The sequence below is a fragment of the Drosophila guanche genome, unplaced genomic scaffold (genome assembly GCF_900245975.1).
Source record: "Drosophila guanche unplaced genomic scaffold, DGUA_6, whole genome shotgun sequence".
Lineage (NCBI taxonomy): Eukaryota > Metazoa > Arthropoda > Insecta > Diptera > Drosophilidae > Drosophila > Drosophila guanche.
In genome coordinates this window covers 252,251-269,323 of record NW_022995747.1, presented here as the reverse complement: position 1 = coordinate 269,323, position 17,073 = coordinate 252,251, and the positions used below count along the sequence as shown (strand labels likewise).

Below are 17,073 nucleotides of genomic sequence, written 5' to 3'. Positions count from 1 at the left end.
AGTGCACCCATGCGGCAGGCACAAACCAGCGAGTGCTGTGTGGGGGTGAACAGAATTATGAAGTACATGTGGATGGGATGGGGAACCAAAGCTAAACGGAGGAGTACACTTTCTTGCACCCTACGATGGCAGGGTATTCAAATGCCCATCTGCAGCTTTCTCTTTCGGTGGGGAAATGACGGAGGAAGAGAGGGAGCGCTGTGAGCGAATTGTTTACTTAGCCGCACTTGTGTTTGTTTGCCGAGCATTTTATTTTGGATACGTGACAGTTTATAAATGGAATATCATTCTTTTGGGCCATGGATAGATGGTCGGGCTCTAGAAATAGCCATCAGCTCCATTCAGTCTCAGTCACTTCCCTCATTTCACAATGTCACATCGTGTTTGGTGCTGCCTGTCTCTGTGGCTGTTTCTGCTCACTGTTCGAGCCCGTGCAGAGTTCTACTCGTCTGTGGACAGCATGCAGGACCTGGGCCAACTGGAGTTGGAGCTGCTGAATGTCACGCGTTCCTATCTGAATGCCCAGCAGCAGCAGATTAATTTATTCCGCAAGTAATTCAATACAAATTGGCGTCACTCGAAACTGGGGATTGATGTCTTTTGGCAGATTTGTAGAGCAGCTGAAGCTGGAACATCACATGGCCATGGATGGGGCAAATCTCGATGACTATCTGGGGCATCCGCTGCACGCTTTCAGGCTGATTAAGAGACTAGTCTACGATTGGGATGCCTTGCACGCTCCTTTGGTGGAAAACAAACCAAGAGAAGGTGATTAATCATAAGAGGCTATAGTTGACTCCCCTAAGAGCATGTTCCTCTACATCCTCTACAGACTATCGCCAGGTGGTCGATAACCTGTCCAAAGAAGTGGGCTTTCCCGATCTGTCGGAGCTTCAGGGTGTCGTCAAGGGCGTGGCTCGACTACAGAGGGTCTACAATTTGACCGCCTCGGACCTGGCGGATGGCATCATCAACGGCTACTTCTACGACTCCGCAATGGATTGGCGAGAGTGCTACGAGATTGGTGTGCAACTCTTCGATTTAGGAGAGCATCGGCGCTCGTTGGAGTGGCTCCAAGTGGCGTTCAACCTTCTCCGGACCAATCCAGAGATGGATGAGGACGATAATTCCCAGTTCATGGCTGACATCAGGGAATATGCGGCCTTGGCAAACTTTGAGCTGGGAAATCCCAAGCGAGCTGGCAGACTTCTAGAGAAGGTGCTGCAGGCCGAACCCACCCATCCCGCACAGCACATACGAAATTATTTGGACCACAGGGAAGGGTCAAGGAGTGACCAGCAGAAGCGAGATCCCTCATGGTTCGCCAACTACACGAGGCTTTGTCAGGGCAAAACATTGCCCGAGAAGGGAGACGGAAGTCCACTACGATGCTTCCTCGATGGCAAGAGGCACGCGTACTTCACGCTCGCCCCCCTCCAGGTGGAGCAGGTGCATCTGGAGCCCGACATCAACGTGTATCACGGAGTTCTGACCCTCGATCAAATCGATTCCATCTTCGAGGAGGCGGACAAGCTGCAAATGACACGCTCTGGGGTGACTGGAGCCGGCGGCACGCGAACCGTACTTGATCTTCGAGTCAGCCAGCAGACGGGGCTCGACTACGAGAGTCCCATTATGAAATCCATCGCTCGCCTGGTGGCATACATCTCCGGATTCGACATGGCCGGCGCCGAACCCATGCAGGTGGCCAACTACGGCGTGGGCGGACAGTACGAGCCCCATCCAGACTACTTTGAGGTCAACCTACCGACGAGTTTCAAAGGAGATCGCATCTCCACCAGCATGTTCTATGTAGGTGGCGGCATCCTCATCTATTTTGCATTTGGAATCAGTATTTGCTCCCTGTATTGCAGCTCTCTAATGTGGAGCAGGGCGGCTACACGGTCTTCACCAAGCTGAATGTCTTTCTGCCACCCATCAAGGGCGCCCTGGTCATGTGGCACAATCTGCATCGCTCACTGGACGTGGATCCGCGCACCTACCATGCCGGCTGCCCAGTGATTGTGGGCTCCAAGCGCAGTATGTCAAAATTGCATTATTTCTGATTACCAATTTGATCGAGTATCACTTTTAATCTCTTCGCAGTTGGAAACATTTGGATACACTCGGGCCATCAGGAGTTCCGCAGGCCGTGCAACCTCACTTCCGATAGCTTCAAGTCCGCGGCATATCGGAAATCTTAATAGACTAATTACCTATTTTAATGAGTAGCTTGAGTAGTTTTCAGTCAAAGTTCTTAAAGTGCAAAGAGCTGAGGTGGTTCCGCTGAAGGTCGCAGGGCCGCACACGATCCTGATTCCGCTCGCGAATCCACACATTGGCAACTACAGAGAGAGAGAGAGAGAGAGAAACCAATTAAATCTGTTTTGAAGTGTAACCCTGTGGAGCGTATAAACCTACTCCACTTGCTGCCCTGAAGGACGGGACAGGCGGCATGCTTCGTGCGGTAGTCCTGGTCCCCAGATGGATGCAGATTGTACCAGAAGAGCAGGCTGCCTCGCTCTGGAGTCACCAGCAGTGGCAAGAAGGGAAAGGCAGTACCGCCGCCAGCCTCCACGTCGGAGAGCTGTAAGCGATTGACCATCTGTAGACTCGGCTTAAGGCCTCGGGTAGTCACAAACTCACGTAGTAGATGGCCGTGGCCAGGCGATTGCCATGGCGATCGTCCTCGGGGTACACGTGATGCTCCGGAAAGCTGTCCCAGTGCGGCTCGTAGTGGCCCCCGATGCCGTAGTTGGCGATCTGCAGGTTCTCGGCATAGTCCATGTCCAGGCCGGACAGATCTGCCACGTGCTGGCTGAGTCGCTGGGTGGTCCTGTACCGCGAGTAGTTGAAGGAGGCGCCCTGGCTGGTGCGGAAGGCGGCTGCGGTGGCGCCGGAGCTCGCTTGGTTGTACACCGTGGATCGCTGGATGCGGGGTCGGGCCGCGTTCTGGAGAAACAGGGACTCCCGCTGGCTGACCGTATCGTGCAGCTGCACTACGGGGGGATCTGCGTGCAGTTCTTCCAGCTTGAAGGGAGCGTAGCCGAAGCGACTCCTCTGCAGGCGGCAGCGAAGATGTCTCTGGGCAGCGGCGGAGGGAGCGAGCTCCCCGCGGCACACCTGCTCGTACATGCGGAACTCCCGGGAGCTGTGATAGTCCCCTGGCCTGCGTGCAGTGGTGTGGAGGAGTCCCTGCTTCACGCCATCCGTGATGAGATCCTCCAGCTGCGTGCGGGTCTCCTCGAGGTGACGGCGCTCCTCAGGCTCAACGGCAAGCACGTGGTTGACCAGGTTGAGGGCGTTCTCGTGGTCGCCCATCTGCTGATGATACCCCACCACCGCCTCCATGAAGTCCAGCGAGGCGGACTCCTCTCCGTAGCTTTGCTCTCCCAGCAGCTGCATCGACTGCTGCAGCCACGGCACCGTGTGGTTGTAGTCCCGCAAGGCGTACAGGTGCTGTCCCAGCACGAAGCAGTCCTGCCAGGACATAGCAGTGCTGCAGGAGGTTCTCCGATGAACAGAGATTTCTTTGTGCTAGCATTCTTGGCATTTCTCACCCATACTTGACTCCATTCAGCATTCCGCTTGCCAGCTCTGCCACATCCAGTTGGTAAGTCTGCTGGAGTCGTGTCAGGGCAATGGCAGAGCCCACGAAATCATCCTGCGAAGGATAGCTTAGGTTCTCCCTCAGCTCAGCCATGGCCTCGAGGTAGTCTTTAGGAACAGATCACATCAGACACGGGTCAGAAAGAAGATATCTGGAGACATTTACCCGCTCGACTCGTGTCTCCCTTCACGCTACTCTCGAAGGTCTCCCAGTCGCTGTGCAGGCGCTTGATCAGCCGGAAGGCATTCACCGGATTGTTGAGGTAGCTCCCAATGCTGTCCATGGCGCTCAGGTGCTCCACTCGTATGGCATCGATCTCGCTGTGGTCAGAAGTAAGCAGAGGCATCATTTGTCAGACTAGTAATCCCTTGTCCCACGCCCAAGATGGCCAAAGCGATTTACATTCATTTGTATGAGCAAACCATCACATAAGATCCCATATTTTTGGTTTTCTATAATTTTGCATAATTCTGACTAATTTTTGGTATCAGCTGGCCCCCGATTTGCATAATTATCGCATTTATTTCAACGCCTGTCGGCTGCATTGAGGTTCGTTTGGGAATCCGCACCATAACTGAGCTCCCAGCTTGGAGGCGGAACAAACACTTTGCTATTTTCGCTTGGTGCCTGATTAATTAGCAGCACTTGTTGGCCATTAATCTGTTGATTATCCAGTGGACCAGCAATCGAATTAGATACTTTGTGCTGTAGAGAGCAAGGGATTCAATTGAATCGTACAGAGACACAAAATATATGTACGAGACCTGTTTGGAAATAAATTGTATACTTTACAATTTGTTAACGGTTGCTAGTCGCCGCCAATCCGGTTCCGAAAGTGCGCATGATAAACAAAATATAGAATATTCGTATCTAAGCTCGCATGTGCCCGAGGCGATGATTGCACCATATTTTGAATATTCTGAAAGTCGATGACACTCATTGCCGAACAACAAAATTAACTTTCGGCAATTCCAACATACTTGTGTCGCTCCTCTGGTAGCAATCGATTGGCGAAGCTAATCAAATGCAAATTTCGCAAATGCTATTGAAAGTTTTGCCGCTATTTGTGCTTTATATGGCCAATAAATAAGTCTAATAACCGCTGGGAATAAATCAAGGCAGGAACTAGAAGAAATTAGCAGGCCATAAAGTAAACTGCACCCCAGCGGAGCGGAGCTCTGCAAATGGCATCGGTTAGGGAATAAAACATATGACCGATCGGTGATCTTAAGCATATGAAGACGACAAATCGTTGGGCCGTAAAGTCCATTCGACATTCTCTTTTATGGCAACCGGTTGATCAAGTGGCTATGCCAAGTTCTGCAAGTAATTGTAATTAAAAGAACATGGAAAAAGGTTCCAATACTAATTTTATCATCATTTATCATCACCTCTGCCATCTGCTATACAATCTCTCCCACACCTGAAATACTTACTTTAAACGAGGAACAACCCACCATCGCTTGCAATTAACTCATAATCAGTGTGGGTGAGTCCACGCATATGGAAAATATTTATGGCAATATTCGAATTCGGATGTTGCGGGAATTTCAGCATGATTGGTCAACCGGATGGGGGCTTCCAATGGGAAAATAAATTCGCCAATCGACAGACTGGCAATCGAAGTTCATTTGCATATATTTAGAGACTAATTTCTCCATTTTCTTCTGGAGCTAACTTGGCGCTTACCTCTGAAGAGCCTCTGCATGCTGAGTGATTTCGTTGACGTAGTTTTGAAGCTCGTCCAGGAGCACAATCTCCGTGCGGAACAACTGCTCCAGGCCCGATGTGGAGCTGTAGAACTCGGCGCGGCAGGCCAGCAGCTGGAGGACCAGCACCAGCACCAGCTGGAGGATCCGAGTTATGGAGTTCAACTGAAACATCTCTATGGGGATCGCGAGGTTCGCTGCTGCTTGCTCTCCACTCCCAGCCGCGAATCGTTTGAAACTGTTCGAGCTCCGAGGCGCTGTACGATCTGCGATCTTCAACCGAAATAAAAGCTCGAGGCATCTGCGACTCGTGAAGCTCGTGCGTGATCAAGCGGGTCGGGTGCCGCGCAAAAGCTGTGGCCAAAGAACTGCCCTCGGGGTAGGCGTTCTACCTGAATAGGCCACTCGAGAGGAGCATGCTTAGAGTTCAATAAACCCAGGACAGAACCATTGTGGTCTGGACTTTACATGGCTCTAAGCAGCTTGTGCCAAGTACTCAGGAAATCAATTCTAATTCTGTAAGGTATCTTCCAGACACCACGCTATTGTTACAGGCAAAAGTTTACTCTGGTATTTACTTTCACGTTGCTGCTCGCAGCAGTTGGCACTTCACAAGCCCACAAATATTCAAATCTCATTTCCCCCCACCTCACCTCAACAAAAACTTTGCCCGTGAACTTGTTTATGCAAATGAAGCCGGCTCATCCGACTCATCGCTCGACTCTCCACTCTCCACTCTCCACTCTCGAATCGACATGTCTCGGCTTTGTTTTGAGTGGAACCACAAAGCCCACTCAAAGCTGTTCCTTAACCCACTAAGCACCTTTTGGGGCGGCAAGAGACACACACTGAAATGTTTTGGTAGCTTTATTTTATAATCTCGTACTCCAACGACACCTCGTGATCCCGGAAAACGTCGCAGGGCCGCGCAAAGGTCTGTGTAGCTTCGTGTATCCAAACGTTGCCAACTGCAGGTGGAAAGAAAATCAAGCAAAGTAATCCGAGGTTAATGGCTATAGGTCTAAAGGTCCACTTAAATAGTGTGAATCAAAACATTTTGTTTCAATTAATGCGAACTTAAAGAGGAAATTTGATGGCACTGCATACTGGTAACCGGATTGACCATAGATTCCGAATATATGTTGTGAGAAACTGAACTGATATTGCTATGGATTCCCATTAATGGATAGTACTTACTCCACTTGCTGCCCTTGAGGACCGGGCAGCCGGCGTGCTTCGTGCGATAGTCCACGTCGAGGGAGCGGTGCACATTGTACCAGAAGAGGACGTTTCCCAGCTGCGGCTTCACGGCAAAGTTGAGGAAGGGAAACGCGGTGGCTCCGCCCTGCTCCACATCGGAGAGCTGCAGCGGGGGGAGTAGTGGGGGAGCAGTCATCGCTCGTCATAAATTCAAATGGGGATTAAAGCTGACTTGCACTCACGTAAAAGATGGCGGTGGCCATGCGGTTGCCCTCTTCGACGGGGTAGTGGCTGGGGTCCCGGAAGAAGTCCCAGTGCGGCTCGTAGTGGCCGCCCACGCCGTAGTTGGCTACCTGCAGCTGCTCGCAGAAGGTCATGTCGAGGCCGGTGGCGTCGCTCAGGTCTGACAGCATCCCTCCCATCGTGGGGTGGGAGTCGTAGGCGAGCCAGGCGTTCTTGCTGACGCGGAAGGAGGACTTTTTGTGTTGGCCACCGGGCAGGGGATTCACAGTGGAGCGGTGCATCCGGGGAACGGCCATCAGGCGGAGGTCGGAGATTTTGCGCGGACTGAGCATGTCGTGGTAGGTGACCACGAAGGGGTCCAGGCTGTGCTCCTCCAGCTTTAGGGGCGCCAGGCGTCGATAGGGGTGGCTGCCCTGCGAGTAGCGACAGCGAAGGGGACGCTCCTGGCGGGGAGAAGGTCCCACCTCACCGCGGCACACCTTCTCGTAGTGGGCAAACTCCTGCGTGAGCTGGAGACCAGAACTAAAATTAGCTTCGAGGTGGAAGAGGGAATGAGTGACGAGGCCCGGGGCTGACTCACACTGTAGGAATCTGAATGCCTGGGCAGAGCCATATCCTCGGCCTCCTCGGGGGTCGTCACAGCTCCCTTGTCGCCCAAATGCCAGTTACGGATGCGCTTCGGATCGAATTGGAGAACCCGCTGGCTGAGCTCGTAAGCGGTGTCAAAGTCGCCTGAAAAGTCGATTGGTCAATATATGCAGAGTGTCTGACAGAGTCCTCCGCCTGCTGCTTACCCAACTGGAACAAACTCTTGGCCACCGCCTCCATGCGATTGAGGGTTCCGCTGTCGGGGATGGAAGCTGAGGCGGGACTGGGACTGTGACTAGGACTGTGACTGCGACTGTGTCGTCCCAGCCGCTCCATGGACTCGCGCAGCCACACCTTGGTGTTGTTGTAGTCCTCCATTTCAAAGAGTTGTTGACCCAGCACGAAGCAGTCCTGCCAGCTCATGTCGGAGCTAAAAAAGGTTTCAAATAAACGGCATATGAGCATATTTTAAGCCTCGCTGGTTATTGCTTATTGGAGCTACCATCTCCTGCCATTACTCACCCATATTTGATGCCATTCAGTATGCCGGCGGCCACTTGGGCAACATCCAATTTGTAGGTGCTCTGCAGGCGGACCAGAGCCAAGGCAGCCCCATCCACGTCCTCCTGACTGGGGAAACTCAGGCCATCCCCATTTTGGGTAACGTTGAAATCTGCAGCAGGGGGCGAGAATCAGTTTTAGTAGCACTTTCGAGACCGACACGGAGCTGCGCTCTTATGTACCAATTTGATCGGGGATTTGCTGGACACGTCCCTCCAGCTGCGGCCAGTCCGTGTGCAGGCGCTTCATCAGACGGTAAACATTCACCGGATTGGTCAGGTAGTTTTCCGTATCCTTTGCGGCCACAGCATGCTCCTGTTCGATGGAAGACAACTCGCTGGCGATGATAAACGGGCCAGAATAGGTACAGGTTTCACTAGAAATTTACCAGTTTGCCCCGATTTATGACTTGTGTCGTCACAATCCCGAATTTTGCATACGAATATTCAGCCTTAATTAATTCTAATTTATGTCTGATGCTATATTCATAATAGTTTTTACGGTCGCATCGATAAGCCACCACGAATCCAAACGAAAGCGAAATGCCAGCCGCCGGAAACCTGCTAACCAATTTAGGATTATCCCCCAAAACTGTCACTAACTAGCGCAACTCTGCTACTAACTTTGCATGGCACTCAGCACTAACTCAGCTTCCCGAGTCCCAAGTCCCAAGTCCCAATTATTACAGAACAGAACTCAGACACAAAGTCTGGCTCGTGGCTACTAACAATAAACACGTTTTTGCAGGCGGCATAAAAACTTTAATGGATTTTCGATCGTTCCAAGTTGTAATTAAATTAGCAAATCGAAAATCGTGCTTTGACTAAAACTATGCACAGTTCTTATAGTGGTTGATTCGACCATGAAATATCTGCTCATCTTCTCTAAAGCGGTCCGAGTATATGAATATAATATTTACAAGATCTTTTTACGTTAGAATCCTTTGGTCTGGCAGCTCATTTGACTAAGGCTTATCCTCTATGGATCACTCACCTCTCCAATTGCTGCAGCAATGTCCTCACTGCATTTGTAGTAGTCCTTAAGTTCCTTAGGAGAAAGTCTTCCGTTTGCAGCAACTCCTCCAGTCCCGTGATGGATGAGAAGTAATCTGAGCCGCAACACAAATGCCCGAGACAGGACAAAACTCCCAGGAGCACAAGTGATCTCCTCATCTCTCCTCAGTTGTATATTTTAGTTATATCTGGTTGTATCTGTGTCCTTTCTATGCTCTATATGCGCTCTGCTATGTTCTGTTCTTTGCTGTTTTGCCGAGTCCACCCCTGTCCGCGTCTCGTGGCTAACTGATCGATCGTATTAGCAGAAATTTGGCTCGGGACTGAGACCTCCCAGAGACAGTCGGAGAAGTCGTTTTGCACGGGTTTCGGGTACTTCGAGTCTCGGCATCAAACTAGTTGGCTATGACTACGATTTGAGGAAAACTGTTTTATTAGCCTGTTGTGTGCATTCTGATGAAGAGCGTACACTGAGAAAAAATGTAATAAGGAGCCTAAATGGAAGAGTTTAACTTCTAATTCTTAAATATTGACATTCAAAACGTGGACATTTCCATCTTTTTCAGTGGCAAACCCCAAATTTGTGACCTTTATGCTCGGTTTATTATCGTTGTTCTCGGTGTATGGAGTTCTTGACGATCGGGCGTGTTTTATGGCTTGTTTTGTGCTGATTTACTGATGTTTACCGCATCAGCTCGTTTTCAATTCCGATTCCGATTTAGATTCAGATTCGGCTTTGTCTTGCGGCTTGGATAGGATTTGGGATCCGCACTAATTGGACGGGCATCGTTTGATATTTAAGTCTGCACTGCGACCCCGTCTGGCCATACTCGTAGTGCCGGAAAGTGCCACCTCATTGCGGCTTATTAACATTTCATATCCGATTGGGGCTGGGCTGCCATCGTATGTCATTTTTGGTTTATTGGCTCCCGACTGTGCATTGACAGTCCGCCGTTTATGCGCTCATTATGCCAACGTCCGACAATTTGGAGGAATGAAACTTTAATGAAGTGTCAACATAATAGCAGCGAATAGCGGTGACAACGAATATGCTTATACCCTTATACCCTTATACCCTGTGTAGCTAAAAAATGGAATGGCATTGAGGATGTTTTTCCTTAAAGGAGACTTTTTCCATCTGGTGTCAACGGCCGTTCTGTATACTAATAGTAAGTAACCTTTTGGCAAGGGTACACAAATGCAAATCACTATTTATCTATTTTGATTCGCAGCAGCCTTTGATTTAATGCCAACACCTGCTGGATGACCCGATGTTTGCCTTTGCCACTCGTATTTCCTCTTGCCAACAGACAAACCTCCGGGTCTCAGCCAAGCAGAAACGATGACAGCTCCCAGTATTTGCCCAGTCCATTCACACATCGACACCATCAAGCATTAAGCATCGAGCATCGACCACTCCCTGCACTGCGTGGAGTGGAGTGGAGTGCAATAAAAAGCTGATACTAGTATTCAATAAAATGTCAAGGCTGACTTTATTTTGTTCTCCCAGCGGCAATTAATGCATATGTAAAGCCCCTCTCAACTGAGTCCCGTCCACGCGGCTGCAATGGAAATTGAGATGAATAATAATGACACCTCCGGGGGTCAGCCAGTCAGAGATGAGAGAACATGGGCATAAGGATGTACTTACACACTTGAACGCCCAGAAGCACGGGACAGACTGCCTGGCGACTGCGGTAGTCCATCTCGGACGTGGACGGGGTTCGAGCGCGCCAATGGAGCAGTGCGCCACGTGGGACATTCACGCCAAGCTCCAGCTGGGGGAAGACCACGGCTCCGCCCATTCCGGGTGCCTGGAGCTGGAAGAGAGGGCCCAAAGTCCAATTAGGGACACATTAATCAGTTAATTAGTACACACATTCAGCATGATGACACGTGTCTGGTGGTGCTGTCCCCGGGCGGACTGCTCTGGCCTGGTCGTGTGCTCGTGGCCATGGCGACGCCCCTCCCAGGCATCCATTTCCCCGCTGCCATGCCCCAATTGGTGGCGAATGGTTCGCAGCTTCTTTTGGGCCAGCATCGAGAACTTCAGTGGCTGATGGCTGGCCCCTCTTCCGCTCTCCTCCTCCAAGTCCATCAATCCCAAGAGCTGGTCACTCTGCTTAAGGGTCAGCACGTCATGGTGCAGAGCTATGTAGGGGTCGGAGCTGAGCAGCTCCACTCTGCCTGGCTGCAGGATGGACCAGGGCGTGCTCCTCTCCAGCTCACAGTGCGTAAAGCGGCCCCCTGTCGTGGCCTCCTGGGTGGCTCCACGACACAGCTCCTCTATGAGCAACTGCTCCGCCGATTTAGATTTCTGCAAAAAGGTATTTCAATAATCTCTTTTGGCACAAAGGTCCCCTCTCCAGATTCCAGCCACCTACCTTTGTGTTTGCCTTTGTCTTTGTCCCCCTGCTCGAGGGCAGCTGTGCGGAGGTCTTGGCCAAAGCTCGCTCAATCTTGGCCTTGGCCTTTTGCACATTTTGGTTCATCGGCCGGAGGAGCAGCAGCTCATCCGCGGTTGCCAGGGCCTCGGAAAGTTCTCCTGCAAAGAGCGAAGAGGGGGAAAGATGGCATTCCTTGAAAATTGGGCAAATTGCATTTAGGCATTTAGGCGGGTAGAACCAACCCGCTCGGTATTCCATGTTGAGAGTCGCCTCCAGTATCTGAACCTTTCCGCGTTCCCGCTCGCTTCTGTGGTCCGTGCCGTTTGTGGCCGGCGGCAGCTTATCCAGAGCCGTCTCCAGCCAGAACTTGGCCACCCCGGCATCCGACTTCATGGCCACTTCCAGGCAATCGCTCCAGGACATGGCTGAGCTAAAAGTATGCAAACAATTTTTGATTGTTTTCCGTTTCCCCTTGCCCACTTCCTTGTTTCTGAATGGCTCCACTCTCACCCCAGCTTCATGCCATTGACCACGCCCAGGGAGAGGCTTGCCGGCTCCAGCTCGTAGACCGACTGCAGATGTAGTAGATTGCTCAGGGCCTCCTCGTAGTCCTCCTCTGTGGGAAGAGTCAGATCCATGTCCCTGTCAGCCCTCACGCTGATGTTGTGGGTGGCATTCGCCAGTTGCTCCAGTCTCGGCCACATCGTTTCGAAGCGTTTCAGAATGATCAGCACATTGAGCGGGTTGCCCATGTACTCCTCTACGCCATCGCCCACCTGGCTGTGGATCTCCTCGATAGCTGCCGTCTCCCGCCTGATCTCCTCCAGCTGCTGGTCCAGCCGCTCTATGTACTCTCGGAGTTCATCAATGAGCAACGTTTCCGTGGCCAGCAGCGCCTCCAGCTGCTCCTCACTGTTGGCGTGGCAGCCCACCGTTGACCAGAGAAGTGACACCTGAAGCAGCCGCAACAGTCCAACAACAGCTCCGGGCATTTGCATAATTATATCTCGCTGCCACTGTGTTCTTTTGTCGACTCTGCTCTCCGGTTTCTCGGGTCAATGACAATCTTTCTGTATTTATGTTTGAAACAATTTATGGAACGTTTGAGCCGAATGGCAAACCATCGACTAGCGAGCTTGAGGGTAGCTGTTGGACTGACCACAAGAACAGCCTCTTCGTTGGGGTCTAGAAGTTCGTTAATATGAAGAAAGTTGTGCCGCAACTTTTATGTTCTCTTTGATGAATAGTTATTAGCAGTTAGATAACCTTTAGGCTCTGACATTTTGTATACTGTCCACCCATAAATGGAAATGGAATCTTAAACTGAAAATACATCGACGATTTGCTCATTCGTTCCTAGTACCAAAAACATTTCTACCAACTTTAAGGTTGGTCTTTAACTTTAACAATGTTTAGGGGCATTTATTCTCAACAAAATGAGCTACTAACCATTTAAATAGTTCGGATACAAATTGATATGAGTTTGAAAAGTGGATTCCACTACATGTTTTCGAGTTCGAGGAACTTTTCAGCATCGCTGGTCAGGCCACAGGGTCTCCTGAATTCCTGGGCAGCCTCATGGAACCACTCGTTACATACTGGAGGAGAAGAACTGCTTAATGCAGAGACAAATTTAACATTAGAATAACTCACTCCACTTGGAGCCCTTGAGTACGGGACAGCCAGCGTGCTTGGTGCGCAAGTCCTTGTGGAGGGATCGATGCAGGTTATACCAGACCAAAAGACTTCCCTTGACGGGCGGCACGGCCAGATGGAGGAAGGGAAATGCAGTGGCACCACCCAAGGCGACATCATTCAGCTGCAGATGGAAGTGCATAGAATATGAAAAGTAAGGTTCATGGGAATCGCAATCACTCACGTAGAAAAGAGCTGTCAGTAGGCGGTTTCCCTTCCAGCCAAAGTTCTTTTCGGGCTCCTATGGAGAGAGAAGGGAAACGGAGTCCAAGTGAGGGGCTAAACGGATTCAATGTCAATACGTACGTCCATGAAGTCAAAGTGTGGCTCGTACTGTCCACCAATCCCATAGTTAACCAGCTGCAGAGGCTCCGCACTGGCCGTGGTCAGTCCAGTGATGTCCTCCAGTCGTTGTCTGATATCCGCTAGCCAGGGATTGTTCTCGTACCACAGCCACGTGTTCTGGCTGGTGCGGATGTCCGATGCGGTGGAGTTTCCGCTTTGGCCGATCTCCGAGCGCTTCACCTGCCCCTTGCCGTGCTCGATGATCAGCTCGGATTCCTTGTCGCTGAGCACATCGTGGAAGTAGGCCACATAGGGGTCCACGTTCAGCTGCTCCACCTTGAAGGGCGAGAGGCGCTGATAGGGCACATCCTGGTGGCTCAACCAGCACCTTAGATCCCGCTGCTCTCTGGGCGACTGCCGCGTTTCTCCTCGGCACACGCTCTGGTAGAGCTCTTGGCTCACCTTGAGCTCACCTTGAGCAAGCTCTTGTGGAGGATCTACTGTCACCCTGGGACTGTTGCTCCTCTCTCGTGCCAGCAGCGCCTCGTACACAATCTTGTTCTTCAGGGCCTCTTCATGGCCATGTTCCGCAGCGAGGATCTCGTTGTTCAGCTTGTGGGCCAGCTTCTTGTTGCCCAATTGGTTAAAGGCAGGGGAGAGTTGCTCCAGTATCTGCACTTTTGTGATCTTGGGATACACAAAAGGTGAGGGATCCCGATTCAGTCTGCTGCTCGCTTCCAGCAGCCACTCAGAGCCATAGGAGTACTTGCCCATCTGGCAAAGATGCCGTCCAATCTCGTAGCAGTCACTGGCGCTGAGAGATGCATTCATTTGGTGCTGCTCCGCCGGAGACAGGACTCCAGCCGCCAGCTGCTTTGTGGGCAGTTTGTACATTTCCTGCAGGCGCCACAAGCCGCGAACAGCTCCGAGCAAATCCTCCTTTGTCGGTTCCTGGATATTCGCCCTCTCCAAACCTGCGCTCACCGACTGTTTGTAGCTCTCCAAGTTACTAGTATCGAAGACCGGCTCGAAGACACTGTGCTTCCAGTCGTGGACGAGGCGTCTGATGGTGGTGAAGGCATTGAGTGGATTGCCAAAGAAGGCCTCGATGTCCCCGCGTTGGCTCTGCAACTGCTCGACATGTAGCAGAAACCTGAAAGTCCATTCCTTTGTTAGCATTCATTTCACACTGCTCTTTCCAACCTTTCGATGTTCTCCTGATTCTGCTGGGCTTTTTCCAAGTAATCTTCGAGCCGTTCCACCAGAAAGGCTTCCACATCCAGTAGCCGCTCCACTTCGCTGATGGCCGAATAGTAATCCCCGCAAACCAGGCCCAAGCCCACACCCACGAAGAGCAGCCACAGAACCGCTCTGACTCTGGACATTCTCACTGCTCTGTCGGTAGATCGTTACTGCCATCCATGGATGGCAATGGAAAGATTGAATAGCAGGCAGACTGTCTGCCATGCCGCAGACAACAGCTCTGCAAACATTGACTCAGCTGGGTTGCTCCTTCTTTTTTTCAGGTTTCTGGACTGGGGGCAAACAGCACTTTGTGGCATTCCCAAAAAAACAAAGCGTACCAAAGTAGGGAAGTCTACTCGTAGACTCGTATCAGAGATGGAGGTGAGATGGATGTCAGAGCGTGAACAATTAATTTCCCGCTTGTTAGTGCTCCAACTCCACAAAAATATGCATTTAGTTTACACAAAGTTGGGAAAATGAGAATACTTAAGTGCCTCTTGGGCCTGATCTTCCTCTGGTTTCCTAGTGTAACCTTGGAGAAGCTTAACCATAACTATGCCATGTCTATATTCGATTTGGGGGAGCTGCTGACCCACAGTCAAGTGCTGGTCAATCAGCTAGAGGTGTACGCGGATAAGTTGCAGCAGAGGGTGGATCTTGTCGACAGGTGAGTGCCACTTCACGAGCTTACACTCCATTGACATCCCATCACCACACGCCACAGCTACATAGAGATTATGAAAGAGAAGATGGCACAAGCCGAAAAGAGGGATAGCGAGCCGCTATCCAGTTTTCCCTTCATGCGACACATGCAAACGGATTGGGCCAACATTTTGTGGCATCTAGAGCAGCAGCCAGGAGAAGGTCAGTTCAACTCGAATCATTGAAGAACCATTTATTGGGAACCCTTTCCCCCAGCTCAAGCTACAGCATTTAGTCTCTTACACTCCGAATTGCCGACTGCCAAGGATGTGAGGGAAGCCGTTAATGGGTTGTTCCGCATTCAGTTAATTTACAACGTTAATGGCTCTGATATGGCCAGGGGACTCCTCATGGGAGTACAGCACAAGTGAGTGTTGCACTTTTTAGTTTGTATTGAAGCGAATGTCGGGTGTCGGGTTTCTGGTGTCGGGTGGTGTAATTGTAATAGAACTCATTCATGTTCAGTTACTCCCTCACCGCCTTTGAGGTCCATACCATGGCCAAGTATCTGGTGGAAGCAGAGGAATATATCGTGGCAAAAGATTGTATCTCGGTGGCCTTGGACTTATACCTGGCGGATGAGGCCAACTGGGACTTGTATGAGCAGCAGGGACTGTCATCGGACAGCCTTTACGAGCTGCACGTCGAGGTGTTGGATAACTTGAGTGCGGACAAGGAAATGCCTCTTGCCCTGATGATGGCAGCCATGAAGAGGTATCCAGAGAGTCAGAACTTGAAACGAGCTCTCACTCGGCTGGAAATGAGCGTTCGCATTGGAGAAGAGCCACAGGGTCAGGTGAGTGGAGGAAGAGCCGCTTCTTAGAGCCTCACTTATCCGAAGGAATCCATCGATTAGGAGATGGAAGACGTGTTTAGCTACTTTCGCTGCTGCAGCAGCGAGTGCCGTCGGGGGTCCCGACTCTACTGCCTCTACAACTCCAAGGCCACGGCCTTCCTCCGGCTGGCGCCGCTGAAAATGGAGCTGCTTTCCCTCGATCCCTATGTGGTGCTGTACCACGATGTGCTCTCGGACATTGAAGTGCTAGCACTAAAGTCGCTGGCAAAGGGGCACCTGGTTCGGTCGGTAAGCCACAATGTGACGGAAACTGAAAACTCGGAGGATCCCCACCGCACCACAAAACTCGTTTGGCTCGACCGCGACAGCGATCTAAGCCACAGCGTAGTGAGCAGGATGGAAATATTGACAGAGGACATGACCAGCCTCGATCTCAATAGTTCGGAGCCATTACAGGTTATCAACTACGGCATTGGCGGCCACTATGCCCAGCACGCGGACTATTTTACCGAGGACGTGAGATCTTTGTTCTTGATTGATGCAACCAACAACCGAAAACCCCCACTGATTGTCACTTTTTTTAGGGCTCCGATCCACATCTCCCCGATCGCATTGCCACAGTCATGTTTTACGTGAGTATATGTTGTCCTTACTTGGAAGGAATCTGAGTCTTCTCTTGATTCAATCAGTTGAGTGATGTGCCCCTGGGTGGCGCTACAGTGTTTCCATTGATCAACCTGTCGGTGCTGCCCAAGAAGGGATCAGCTTTGTTTTGGTACAACCTGGATCATAGAGGGCACGGCATGTCCTCCACCTCCCACTCGGCGTGCCCAGTTATCGTCGGCTCCAAATGGAGTAAGATCTGCTGCAACACCGAAACCAAATTGATTTACCGATGCATTCACTTCTCCCCACCAACCAAACAGTTATGGCCAAGTGGAAAAATAGGCTTCCCCAACTATTTCGACGGCCCTGCCTGAGAGAGCAGTGAATAAAGGAGAGAACCATGCCCCTGGTTCATGACCAATCGATTGCCCTG

At 51.1% G+C, this 17,073-nt stretch overlaps 6 protein-coding genes across 7 annotated transcripts; 2 read left to right on the top strand and 4 right to left on the bottom strand.

The window, feature by feature from the left end:
• The first annotated feature begins 311 nt into the window (after nucleotides 1-311).
• Nucleotides 312-2,398, top strand: LOC117583293 (prolyl 4-hydroxylase subunit alpha-1). The gene is made up of 5 exons (XM_034271531.1): nucleotides 312-552; nucleotides 608-768; nucleotides 833-1,812; nucleotides 1,875-2,040; nucleotides 2,107-2,398. Exons 1-5 carry the CDS (start codon nucleotides 371-373, stop codon nucleotides 2,202-2,204), a joined length of 1,587 nt encoding a protein of 528 aa, XP_034127422.1. The 5' UTR covers nucleotides 312-370; the 3' UTR covers nucleotides 2,205-2,398.
• On the bottom strand, nucleotides 2,060-5,557 carry LOC117583292 (prolyl 4-hydroxylase subunit alpha-1). The gene is made up of 6 exons (XM_034271530.1): nucleotides 5,300-5,557; nucleotides 3,776-3,930; nucleotides 3,561-3,717; nucleotides 2,647-3,499; nucleotides 2,422-2,587; nucleotides 2,060-2,345 (listed from the first exon to the last, which is right to left on the bottom strand). The coding sequence occupies exons 1-6, from the start codon at nucleotides 5,491-5,493 to the stop codon at nucleotides 2,245-2,247; spliced, it is 1,626 nt and encodes a 541-aa protein (XP_034127421.1). The 5' UTR covers nucleotides 5,494-5,557; the 3' UTR covers nucleotides 2,060-2,244.
• Nucleotides 5,558-6,185: 628 nt separating this feature from the next.
• LOC117583290 (prolyl 4-hydroxylase subunit alpha-2) lies at nucleotides 6,186-9,176 on the bottom strand. Its single transcript, XM_034271529.1, has 8 exons — nucleotides 8,905-9,176; nucleotides 8,094-8,248; nucleotides 7,873-8,023; nucleotides 7,557-7,780; nucleotides 7,343-7,494; nucleotides 6,762-7,271; nucleotides 6,517-6,682; nucleotides 6,186-6,287 (listed from the first exon to the last, which is right to left on the bottom strand). Exons 1-8 carry the CDS (start codon nucleotides 9,081-9,083, stop codon nucleotides 6,187-6,189), a joined length of 1,638 nt encoding a protein of 545 aa, XP_034127420.1. The 5' UTR covers nucleotides 9,084-9,176; the 3' UTR covers nucleotide 6,186.
• A 1,217-nt stretch (nucleotides 9,177-10,393) lies between these two features.
• Nucleotides 10,394-12,600, bottom strand: LOC117583408 (prolyl 4-hydroxylase subunit alpha-2). Of its 2 annotated transcripts, XM_034271696.1 has the most exons (6): nucleotides 11,822-12,599; nucleotides 11,554-11,741; nucleotides 11,309-11,469; nucleotides 10,804-11,241; nucleotides 10,576-10,744; nucleotides 10,394-10,486 (listed from the first exon to the last, which is right to left on the bottom strand). In XM_034271696.1, exons 1-6 carry the CDS (start codon nucleotides 12,307-12,309, stop codon nucleotides 10,464-10,466), a joined length of 1,467 nt encoding a protein of 488 aa, XP_034127587.1. In that variant the 5' UTR covers nucleotides 12,310-12,599; the 3' UTR covers nucleotides 10,394-10,463. The 2 variants fall into 2 exon arrangements, with proteins under 2 accessions (XP_034127587.1, XP_034127585.1); XM_034271694.1 differs by lacking the exon at nucleotides 10,394-10,486 and having other exon boundaries at nucleotides 10,502-10,744; nucleotides 11,822-12,600.
• A 106-nt stretch (nucleotides 12,601-12,706) lies between these two features.
• LOC117583407 (prolyl 4-hydroxylase subunit alpha-2) lies at nucleotides 12,707-14,734 on the bottom strand. The gene is made up of 5 exons (XM_034271693.1): nucleotides 14,495-14,734; nucleotides 13,313-14,444; nucleotides 13,191-13,247; nucleotides 12,965-13,130; nucleotides 12,707-12,909 (listed from the first exon to the last, which is right to left on the bottom strand). Exons 1-5 carry the CDS (start codon nucleotides 14,674-14,676, stop codon nucleotides 12,812-12,814), a joined length of 1,635 nt encoding a protein of 544 aa, XP_034127584.1. The 5' UTR covers nucleotides 14,677-14,734; the 3' UTR covers nucleotides 12,707-12,811.
• Nucleotides 14,735-14,983: 249 nt separating this feature from the next.
• LOC117583470 (prolyl 4-hydroxylase subunit alpha-1) lies at nucleotides 14,984-17,040 on the top strand. Its single transcript, XM_034271778.1, has 8 exons — nucleotides 14,984-15,203; nucleotides 15,261-15,400; nucleotides 15,455-15,605; nucleotides 15,704-16,034; nucleotides 16,095-16,550; nucleotides 16,619-16,666; nucleotides 16,724-16,889; nucleotides 16,961-17,040. Exons 1-8 carry the CDS (start codon nucleotides 15,013-15,015, stop codon nucleotides 17,023-17,025), a joined length of 1,548 nt encoding a protein of 515 aa, XP_034127669.1. The 5' UTR covers nucleotides 14,984-15,012; the 3' UTR covers nucleotides 17,026-17,040.
• Nucleotides 17,041-17,073: the final 33 nt, after the last annotated feature.

Excerpts from the sequence above, each read along its gene's own strand:
- LOC117583407 (XM_034271693.1), bottom strand. The coding sequence starts at position 14,676 with ATGTCCAGAGTCAGAGCGGTTCTGTGGCTGCTCTTCGTGGGTGTGGGC. Across the intron at positions 13,131-13,190 it reads TACTGACAGCTCTTTTCTAC|CTGAATGATGTCGCCTTGGG; the intron begins GTGAGTGATTGC and ends TTCCATCTGCAG. Across the intron at positions 12,910-12,964 it reads ACTCAAGGGCTCCAAGTGGA|TATGTAACGAGTGGTTCCAT; the intron begins GTGAGTTATTCT and ends CTTCTCCTCCAG.
- LOC117583290 (XM_034271529.1), bottom strand. The coding sequence starts at position 9,083 with ATGAGGAGATCACTTGTGCTCCTGGGAGTTTTGTCCTGTCTCGGGCAT. Across the intron at positions 8,249-8,904 it reads TTGCTGCAGCAATTGGAGAG|CGAGTTGTCTTCCATCGAAC; the intron begins GTGAGTGATCCA and ends TATCATCGCCAG. Across the intron at positions 7,272-7,342 it reads GGCATTCAGATTCCTACAGT|CTCACGCAGGAGTTTGCCCA; the intron begins GTGAGTCAGCCC and ends TCTGGTCTCCAG.
- LOC117583470 (XM_034271778.1), top strand. The coding sequence starts at position 15,013 with ATGAGAATACTTAAGTGCCTCTTGGGCCTGATCTTCCTCTGGTTTCCT. Across the intron at positions 16,035-16,094 it reads GAGAAGAGCCACAGGGTCAG|GAGATGGAAGACGTGTTTAG; the intron begins GTGAGTGGAGGA and ends TCCATCGATTAG. Across the intron at positions 16,551-16,618 it reads CGGACTATTTTACCGAGGAC|GGCTCCGATCCACATCTCCC; the intron begins GTGAGATCTTTG and ends CACTTTTTTTAG.
- LOC117583408 (XM_034271694.1), bottom strand. The coding sequence starts at position 12,309 with ATGCAAATGCCCGGAGCTGTTGTTGGACTGTTGCGGCTGCTTCAGGTG. Across the intron at positions 11,742-11,821 it reads GTCAATGGCATGAAGCTGGG|CTCAGCCATGTCCTGGAGCG; the intron begins GTGAGAGTGGAG and ends GCATACTTTTAG. Across the intron at positions 11,242-11,308 it reads AGACAAAGGCAAACACAAAG|AAATCTAAATCGGCGGAGCA; the intron begins GTAGGTGGCTGG and ends ACCTTTTTGCAG.
- LOC117583293 (XM_034271531.1), top strand. The coding sequence starts at position 371 with ATGTCACATCGTGTTTGGTGCTGCCTGTCTCTGTGGCTGTTTCTGCTC. Across the intron at positions 1,813-1,874 it reads TCTCCACCAGCATGTTCTAT|CTCTCTAATGTGGAGCAGGG; the intron begins GTAGGTGGCGGC and ends CCTGTATTGCAG. Across the intron at positions 2,041-2,106 it reads GATTGTGGGCTCCAAGCGCA|TTGGAAACATTTGGATACAC; the intron begins GTATGTCAAAAT and ends ATCTCTTCGCAG.
- LOC117583292 (XM_034271530.1), bottom strand. The coding sequence starts at position 5,493 with ATGTTTCAGTTGAACTCCATAACTCGGATCCTCCAGCTGGTGCTGGTG. Across the intron at positions 3,500-3,560 it reads CTGAATGGAGTCAAGTATGG|CACTGCTATGTCCTGGCAGG; the intron begins GTGAGAAATGCC and ends AACCTCCTGCAG. Across the intron at positions 2,588-2,646 it reads TGGCCACGGCCATCTACTAC|CTCTCCGACGTGGAGGCTGG; the intron begins GTGAGTTTGTGA and ends AATCGCTTACAG.